General features: G+C 45.3%; 2 protein-coding genes across 4 annotated transcripts; one reads left to right on the forward strand and one right to left on the reverse strand.

Annotated features, from left to right (window-relative positions):
- Positions 1-239: 239 nt before the first annotated feature.
- Positions 240-2619, reverse strand: LOC123149732 (DDB1- and CUL4-associated factor 8). The gene is made up of 4 exons (XM_044569442.1): positions 2476-2619; positions 2331-2386; positions 1709-2253; positions 240-740 (listed from the first exon to the last, which is right to left on the reverse strand). The coding sequence occupies exons 1-4, from the start codon at positions 2490-2492 to the stop codon at positions 525-527; spliced, it is 834 nt and encodes a 277-aa protein (XP_044425377.1). The 5' UTR covers positions 2493-2619; the 3' UTR covers positions 240-524.
- A 1332-nt stretch (positions 2620-3951) lies between these two features.
- Positions 3952-8361, forward strand: LOC123149730 (serine/arginine-rich splicing factor SR45a). Of its 3 annotated transcripts, none has more exons than XR_006474828.1 (8): positions 3952-4407; positions 4496-4515; positions 5857-6006; positions 6698-6806; positions 6888-7037; positions 7138-7466; positions 7574-7619; positions 7794-8040. XR_006474828.1 is itself a non-coding variant. In XM_044569440.1 (7 exons), exons 1-7 carry the CDS (start codon positions 3967-3969, stop codon positions 8150-8152), a joined length of 1275 nt encoding a protein of 424 aa, XP_044425375.1. In that variant the 5' UTR covers positions 3952-3966; the 3' UTR covers positions 8153-8361. The 3 variants fall into 3 exon arrangements, 1 of the variants encoding a protein (XP_044425375.1); XR_006474829.1 differs by having other exon boundaries at positions 7141-7466; XM_044569440.1 differs by lacking the exon at positions 7138-7466 and having other exon boundaries at positions 7794-8361.
- The last annotated feature ends 856 nt before the right edge of the window (positions 8362-9217 follow it).

Raw genomic sequence — 9217 nt, forward strand, 5'->3', positions numbered from 1 at the left:
CATGTTCACCCTAGACTAGAAAAGGGAGTTTACCGTGGACCGTGTTTTAGTTCGAATAGGCTAAATGAGACGTCGAAAAAGAAATAGGCCCGAATTATTAAACCCTGAAAAGCAAAATTACGAGTTCAGTCTCGATTTCAAATTTCAACCAAGCAAACTTTTTCCCTCCAAAAAACATCCAGAAAACAGGAGCATCTGTTACCGTCCAAAATGTTCATACGCAGTACTCGCTCACAAGATAATTGCGGTCTGGGAACATTAATTTAACATCAGAACAATCAACTAGAACAAAGAATATATACAGTGTCACATAAAAAAAAGAATATATACAAAAAATGGTTCTGCTAGAGAGTGAAGAGGAAGCACTTGATGGTAACCTAACAATACACAACCTAACTAATCACACAAGAGGAAACCAAGAACAACTCTTAGATTCCCTAAAATCACCTCTTAGATAGAAATAATAGCTTCACACGATCTCCATCCTCACTATAATGCCAACGATACCCTCATCATACTTCCATTCATATATCCGCTATCGGCTTCAGTAAGTTTCTCCCCATCTGCATCTCTATATCTGTCCAAATTTCGCCATCATCCTCATCTTCATCATCATCGCCATAGTCGTCATCCTCTTCATCATCATCCTCATCCTCATCCTCATCCTCATCCTCATCCTCATCAGACGACGATGAATCATAACGCGCGGATAACATATAGTCACCTTCGTCAACAAAGTCCTTTTGAAAGGACAAAAATTCAACAGAGTAATTAGAATGACTGCCCATGCGACAGATGAGAAATAAATCAAATTGGTTATATTGAGAATTCAAAATTTATATAATTGAGACCTTATGTTATACTCCCTCCGTCCCAAAATAAGTGACTCGACTTTGCACTAGCTTTATACTAAAGTTAGTGTAAAGTTGAGTCACTTATTTTGAGACAGAGGGAGTACTTTTGTATTATTTCCCAGTGGGAAGTTAATGTGCCTCGATGAAGATTCAAAGTAGCTGCATTGGAAATGCAAAGTGGGGTTAGGCTAATCTCGCAACTTACACCACACTAATGGGATCACTCACGATTGAACTAACAAAAAATAAATACAAAATTACAACAGACATAAACATAAAAAAACATCAACCTTCATAAAGTCAAATTCAGATGTCAAAACTGTATTATCAATCACGCATTCGTCTCTGGATATATAGCAATAATAACGCAAACAGAGATGGAATACTGAAATTCCTAACATTGTTCCGACAAGACAGTTTGCAAGTAGGACAGCTGAAAGTGATATCTCACACGATGGTACATACTACTTGATTTTGACCTTTCGATCAAGTACAAAGCATGTCTGCACAGAATTAAAATTGGTCCCCCACTATTTAGCATCTTTGTGATGAAAATAAACTGCTTGCTTCTGATATCACAAAGTCATAGTGCAAATGAAGCACCCTTTTCATTTCGGACGTTCACAATTTAAATCTAAAATAAGGAGCGTCGGACAACACACTTGCTTCACCTCCGTTCAAAATCGAAAGGCACAAACATATCCCAAGCAAAGCAATTGTCTATACAAGTTTTATGTACAATACTGTGAAGCAAGCATACCCGGCACATTAGACTCTATATGACAAGCTGTGTCGCCAAAGAAGATAACAATCCATGTGAAACACGCAGTATGTGAGTAAAAAAGAGAACACACCTCATCAAGGGGAGCAGTGGAGGGGTTCTCACTATCACCAGGTGCCCAAATCTTGATGTCTGTATTGGTGCCACAACTTGCAATAACAATCTCATGAGGGTGTTGTTCAACGCAGTTCACACTCCGTGTATCTCCTTTCAACATTCGGATAAGCTCCCCATCCTTCTTTCTCCAAATAAATACATGGCCACAGTCTGATCCAGAGGCAACATACTCACAGTTGGGACCAAGGAAGCTAACACCTCTAAGAACTTGCATGTTCAGGTGTCCCTTGAAGCTCCGAGGTACAGGTAACTTCTCACTGTGAAATTCGTCAAAATCGTTGAAGTACAACCCATGTTCTCTCTCGAAAAGGTAGATGCTGTCGTTACGATAGGATGCTAAAAGCTCGCCGGTCTGTGAGTAAGCCAAACCAGTGATCACATCTCCCTTCTCGGAAACCAAATGTTGAGGGCAGAATTGCTCAACCGGGAGGCCAAATTTAGACCTTTCCATTTCAATCTTACGGGCATCATACAACCGTACGTACTCATCACCTCCGGCAACTGCAAAACAAGAGTGGTTTCTTGGGTCTACGGCAATGGCACAGAGGTACATGGTATCGCCTGATAAGTAATCAAACCTTCTAACCGCACCACAACTAAAGAGCTTCCTGGGATGTTTCTCCCTGAGGTCAAACTGGAGGGGAAGACAACAACGTCAGCAACAAAGGAATCGAGAAACAATAATTACAAAAAAGAAGAGTGGGAACTAAGTTAACAACGTACATGCCAAACGGAGCCATCAACCACGCAGCTAAAGAACTTGTGAGGACTGCCAGGTTCAACAGCAAGCTGGTGCACCATGCACCCCAGGTTCGCAAGCTTATCCGTCAACACCGACCCCCCTTGTTGCACGTGCGAATGCCTTACCTGTTCAACGGCCACAAACAAATAGGCAAAGCCATGACCATTATAAGCAATGTTGAAAGCTCAAGATAAACATATATGGTGGAACCACTCAAGCACTCGGCGTGTGCCTTACCTCCGCATCAGCGCCGCAGGTGACGATGCTCCGGTCGTGCGATAAGGGCATGAACTGCGCGTGCAGCACATCACTACCGTGGCCGGTGTGGAACATTAGTGCCGGCGCCGCCTCTTCCGTGCTCCACAGCACGGCGGTCTCGTCGTTTGAAGCAGACAGGAGCAAGCTCCCGCTGCTGTTGAAGCTTATGGTGTTGACGGTACGCTTGCTTCCGCAGCCTCCTCTGGATGCCCAGCGAATGCACAAAATCCTGCACGGCAAGCCAAACAGAAGGTCAAGTGTACTCTCGACTCGAATGAAAGAAAAAAGGCCGACGTTAGGAGCGTTGTACTTTTGCAACAAACTCTTGAAAACAAGACCTCACTTTCTAGCCACGACTTGCAGATGCTGACACCATTAGAACGGATCGATTGCCTGCAGCGTGAAATCCGTGCACGCAGCACATTCTAGTACCGAGGCATATCATCCAACATCTCCCCAAGTGTAAACTTGCATCGGCTCGACATAAATGCACATGTGCCACAACTTCTTATTTTGCTTCTTTTTTTTGTTTGGCTTATGCGACACACCCTACTGGCGCAACGACAAAAAAAAGAAAGGAAAACCCACCCGCGATGATGCATCTGACGATTACAGCATTTGTTTTAGCAAAAATCATTACGCGCAACAGCGCTTGTTCTTTTTATCTTGGTGGGTTCAATAAAGCCGCTGAAAACTCAAGTACTCCCTCCGTTCCTAAATATTTGTCTTTCTAGAGATTTCAACAGACATTTCAACAGCGCTTGTTCTTTTTATCTTGGTGGGTTCAATAATTTGGGCTACAAGATTTTGAGATATTGGCTATTTTGCTAAACAGAACCAATTTTTTGTTCAAAATTTCATATTTCAAATAATTCTGGCAAATTTTAACCTTCTTTGGGCAAAAGAATTAGGAGTTAGTGGTTTTTTTTCACACCGATAACTTTGAGCCCGCCCTCGATTTTCTTCCAAGATTCGCCACTGTATGTAAGTACTGTCATCTGCCAAGGAGAAAACAGCTGAGCGATTGATTAGTTGCACACTGGCCCTTTTTTTTGTCTGAAAGAAAAAAAATCTACGGACTGACTTGGTGTTCCGGACTGGAGAGACTAGCCAAGCATAGATCAACTGCGCGGCAGATCTCTGCGCTGCAGTAGAGGCTTATCTTAGTTCGATTTGAAGGTCGGATGGATAGAGACGGACGGACCTCGGAGGCCATGACGGCGCCGGCGAAGCGCCTTGGGCGGGAGGCGCCCGTCCTCGCGCGCGCGCAGCCCCGCCACCCGCGTCCCCTCCGCCGGCATCGCCTCCTCCTCCCTCCTCCGCCGCCGCGAGGGCTCCTCTTCTCCTCCCCTCTGCCGGTGCTGCCACTGCTGCTGCTTCCTGTTTTTTTTGGGAGCGAAGCTAATGGCCTGATGATGCTGGGCCTGCCGAGCCCCGCGCCTGTTGGGCCTGGGCCGCGCGCGTCGGGGCCCAACCGGAACCGGGCTCCTCCCCGGCCCGACCCCCGCCTACACAAACCAAATCGAACCAGCGAAACCCATTCCGGCAACCCAACCGCATCGCACGCCCGACGCGCAGCCGAAACCCTAGCCCCGCCCCGCCCCTTCCTCCCCCGCGCACCCCGCCGTCTCCGCCGTCCCGTTCGCCGCGCCATGGTGAGCCCCTTCCCCTCGCCGCTCCCGTTCCCGAGTCCCTCCCTCGGTTTGTCTGTCTCCGTGCTGACGGCTCCTCTTCTCTTCGCAGGCCGATTCCCCGCGCCGGAGGTAAATGGCGACGCCGGCCTCCTCGGATCTCTCACCCACCCTCTCTCTCTCGCCCTCTCTTTCTCCCCCTATCTGATTTGGTGCCTGGTTTGAATTTGTTTCCGAGTTCGTTGGGCGCCCGCTCTGATCCGGGTCTAGGGGTTCCGCTAGGAGCGAGCCGTAGCTTCGGTTTATTAGGGGATCGATTGGCTGGCGTCGGTAGGCGTAGGGCGACACGGGGAATCAGAGGATGCGTATCCTGTTGCGTCGTAGCTGCGGATCTCGCTGTCTGCCTCTTCTTTTCGGGCTGTATTGTGGTTTGTCAGATTTTGACGGACTGGATGTGTGTTGCGAGTGAAGTAGCCGTGCGTGGATCTCGTTATCTGCCGGTCCCGTCGGTGGGATTTACTGCAAGTTATTATGTTTGCTGCTAACTTTTCTATGGTGCTCATGATGGTAGTTCCCCAAGCTCTAGCAGTTTTACTGTTTGTTATACTGTAACACTTGCCTTGCTGATATATAGATATAGACGCACTGTTTCACCCACCTTAATCTAACATAACTCCAGAGCGTGCAAGTTTATGGTAGCATCATGGGATTAGGTTTGCCAAAAAAACAAACTTCAGAGTTTAAGTGGTTACTGATAAACTAGAGTATAACAGCATATCAAATGCCTGATTGGGGTTCAGATCTGAAACGCAGCTCAGCAGGGGATGTGGGGATGTACACACACCCCCACGCACCTATGCCTAGTTTGTTGCAAATGTGCGTCAACTAGATCTGTCTTAGAGGCTAAGGGGTCTGTTTGGATGGCAGCCGTGAGCAGCCATGCCAGAATTTGGCGTTGACTACTGGCCAGGGCATTTGTTTGGATTTAAGCCAGTTTTTCCAGCCGCTGACAAGATTTTCGTCCTCAGTTCATTTTTCACACCTGTGCCTTTGGCAAGCCAGTGGTGCCTGATTTCTGCGCCAATTAATTGGCTCACCCTGGTTTGGTAGGGTCCTGGACGCCAACCAAACGGCCCCTATAAGAAGTAGGAGGTTTTACGCGAACAGATTACTCAATGAACTCCAGTAGTCCACATACAGAGCTAAAACTGACTACATGTTACTTACTGCCCTTATTCCTCTATCCATTTCTCATAATATGTATTCGCTCAGTGTTTCGTTAGGCAAGCAGTTCATTGGACACAAGGCCTTCACAATATTTGTGAAGTTACACAAAGTTATGGCTGTGCTCTGCTATCCAATGTGCTTTGTTCTCCTTGGCAAGCCAAGTAGATTACTATAGGAAAATGTTAGGGAAGAAAATATCTTTCTCAGAATTTGTTGAGCAGTCTATTGATTGTTTCGTACTTCCAGGTACACAAGGCCCTCAAGGTCCCCTTCTCCTTATAAGGGACGCCAAAAGCAAATGTCAAGGTCAAGATCACCTGTAGCTCAATCCCAGTCTAGATCTCCATCGCCTGATCCTAGAGCTCAGGCGAGGTCAAGATCTCGAAGCCCTGCGAGGTGTGGATTCCTTGTTCAATTCGCTAATGCTGCATGTACTCCATGTGGTCTGCCTATTCTGTTTTTTATACCAAAAACCGAATCAAAGATTAACTTTTATTCTTGCAATATCATGTGCAACATGTTCGTGCTGTTGAGAGTTTTGTTCATGATAGCTAAATTTATGTTATAATAGCCTGTACACTTGTGGCGTAAATTCCATATAATGTTTGTAGGATAGGAGTATATTTAAATTGGTTACAAATTGGCCATCCTATTATATCAGCTTATATGGTGTGGGTAGGTGAATCACATGGTATTAGTTGTATACAATGTTTGTGATGGTTAGAAGTCATATTATAATAGCCATGCCATACAAAACCACATCATGTAGTAAGTAGCTAGTGGCGTAATGGCTAATGATCTTATAACTTGTTGGATGAAGTTTAACAGGGAATAGATATTGCCATGTAATAAATGCATTCTAGGATTGTAATAGCTCCTGCTATAGGGAACTGGAATTCTATCCATGAAAAAATAAATAATTTATGGTGTGGCAATATCTAAACTTTCTGAAACGCATAAGATAAAAGGAACAGAACATATTTCTACAGATTTTCCTAAATGTGGCATATACTTCAAAAGTCTGAATTGAATGACCATTAATTCATCATATGTAATTTGTACATGCTTAATCTGTATCATTCCCCAGGGAGCGGGAGCCTGAAGCTGTAAATCATGGAAATACTCTGTACATTACTGGACTTTCTTCTAGGGTGACTGATAAAGAACTTAGAGAGTACTTCAATAAGGAAGGAAAGGTTAGTTACTTGGTTTCATGTAAGTTTGCAGATCTGTTTTTCCTTTTGAGGTACTAAGTTATGACATCTCTTATTTGTCAGGTGGTTTCTTGTCATGTTGTTCTTGAACCCCACACACGTGTTTCTCGTGGATTTGCTTTCATCACCATGGACACTGTTGAAGATGCTGAACGCTGCATCAAGTATCTCAACCAGTCAGAACTGCAAGGCCGGAACATCACAGTTGAAAAGGTAATTGTTTGTGTGTCCACATGGGTTGTCGTCTTGTTGGTTCAGATGCAACCTTGTATTTCATGTGTGTTGACCTGGAGGTTTTTTGGTGGTTATTCAGAAGACATTGTGCAAGCTATGTGCCAGCAATCAAGATGCTGAGTTCATCAATTTCAACTTTAGCTCATACAGCTTGATCAATGGACAGCCCAAAGGGTTACTATGCAACACGAGATTCACAACAACTAAACGTAGCAAATTTTCAACTAAACCTGAGCATTCACCTTCAACTCCCCATCAACTAATCAACGGGCATTTCCAACACTTTAGTCAAGTTGTCTGGTGACATATGCATAGCAATGTTGGATGTCTGCTAGTTGGAGTTTGTGCTCTTCATTAAGTATTTCCTTCCTCCTTGGTCCGTTAATGCAGGGTGTATATCCGCCGATCGTAAGGGAAACTCATAATTTCCTACACAATCCAGCATGATATTTATTTTCCTTCTTTCTTTAGCTTGGAGCCTGATATTGTACTGATTGTTGTTATTGTTGTTTCAGTCACGCAGAGGCCGCCCAAGGACGCCTACTCCTGGGAGCTATCTGGGTATGAAAAGCAGACCAAGCTTGTGGTCTCCATTGTTGGCCCTTGAATTTACACCATAACTTCCATCTCAGTGCTCCTTTTCATTTCTGCATGTTCTTACTATATGTATATATGATGTACGTATATGCCTGGTTAATTACAACTTATGGTTTACTTGCAATTTTCCTTGGACAGGCCATCGCTATGAGCGCAGAGAGATGCAGTGTGGAGGTAGATTCCGCAGAGGAGGCTACGGTCGTGACGACTACTATGGAAACAGCTACCGCAGGTCTCCGCCTCCCATGTACCGAGAATACAGGGACACCCGGGACTACCCTCCCTACAGGGACACCCGTGACTACTCCCCGCCCCACAGGGATGCCCGAGACTACTATGACGGCAGGGGTGGCCGGGGCTACTCCCCCCACAGGTCTCCCCCTCCTTACGGTGGCAGGGCAAGAAGGGAGCGGTCTAGGTCGCTGCCGTATTCCCCGTACCGTATGCCCGAAAGGGGTTATGGCCGCCGTGCTGGTGGCGGTGGCTACGACAGGTGAAGGGTTGTTCTCTTTGCGTCAGCAGAGGCCCGATGTCAAGTTGGATAACAAGCTGCGCATGATGGGCCTCATGCTAGATTATGTGTAAGCTGTACTGTCTTGAACGCCATATTCCTGGATTTTGCAATGTTGTACCTCCACCTAGTTTGTGTAACTTGATGACCTTAGACATGTTCGTTCTATTTGGATTTTGCAATGTTGTACCTCCACCTAGTTTGGTCTGCTTCATGGCGTGAATGGCGAGAGAAGGGAGGGCATATTCATCGTGAATGCGTGATGGTAAGTTTGATGAATGTCTGTTTCTGGGCATGTGAGAATGCGTGGTTTAGGAGAGGCTTCAGAGATACTGCCTCTTATCAAAATATAAGACCTTTTTTGCAGTTCAAACGTCTTATATTTTGGTACAGAGGAGTAGATATTCAGTCTTAAGTGTCTGTCTGACGGGCCAGTGAATGTTGTTAGAATTCACATTCCTAGTTGATGCAGCCCTCACTAGGGTTAGATTACTAGTGAGGAATGAAGGCTGATCAAACTGTAGAATGTCTGTTGCCGCTGATGTGAGTAGGAGGCCAGCTGCTTTTGCTTGAAGAGGAGAGAATTTACAGGTAGAGAGGCTTGGTTTTGAATTTGTACGTCTGATATTCCTTGAGGGATAAATAGTAGTCCCTCCGTAAAGAAGTATAAGAGGGAGTATGAAGAATTCCTATTCCTGTAGCTTTTGCATTGGCCTGCAGTCCTTGGAATTTTGAAGAATTGAAAGCCGCATCTGATTCTTGGTCCTGCAATGAGAAGGTGACTTCTGATAGAATTTCCCTGCAGTAAATCACTGTCAGCAGGTTTTTAGCAGTACAGTGGGTGCAATCTGTTTTCATTCAGCAATAGTTGTGGCTGCGTGGTGAAGCCGATGGGGCAAGCCATCTTTCCTACTCCCTCTGTAAACTAATATAAGAGCGTTAACGCTCTTATATTAGTTTACAGAGGGAGTAGTAAAGAGGGTGGCATTTCTTGACTTCCAAATGCACCAAAGAAAATTGAGAATGGTGTGTATAGAAGCATGAGGATGAG

Source organism: Triticum aestivum, chromosome 7A (assembly GCF_018294505.1).
Source record: "Triticum aestivum cultivar Chinese Spring chromosome 7A, IWGSC CS RefSeq v2.1, whole genome shotgun sequence".
NCBI lineage: Eukaryota > Viridiplantae > Streptophyta > Magnoliopsida > Poales > Poaceae > Triticum > Triticum aestivum.

Excerpts from the sequence above, each read along its gene's own strand:
- LOC123149732 (XM_044569442.1), bottom strand. Across the intron at positions 2,254-2,330 it reads AGTTGTGGTGCGGTTAGAAG|TTGCCGGAGGTGATGAGTAC; the intron begins GTTTGATTACTT and ends CTTGTTTTGCAG. Across the intron at positions 741-1,708 it reads CCACTGCTCCCCTTGATGAG|GACTTTGTTGACGAAGGTGA; the intron begins GTGTGTTCTCTT and ends TCCTTTCAAAAG.
- LOC123149730 (XM_044569440.1), top strand. The coding sequence starts at position 3,967 with ATGACGGCGCCGGCGAAGCGCCTTGGGCGGGAGGCGCCCGTCCTCGCG. Across the intron at positions 4,408-4,495 it reads GTCCCGTTCGCCGCGCCATG|GCCGATTCCCCGCGCCGGAG; the intron begins GTGAGCCCCTTC and ends TTCTCTTCGCAG. Across the intron at positions 6,807-6,887 it reads ACTTCAATAAGGAAGGAAAG|GTGGTTTCTTGTCATGTTGT; the intron begins GTTAGTTACTTG and ends CTTATTTGTCAG.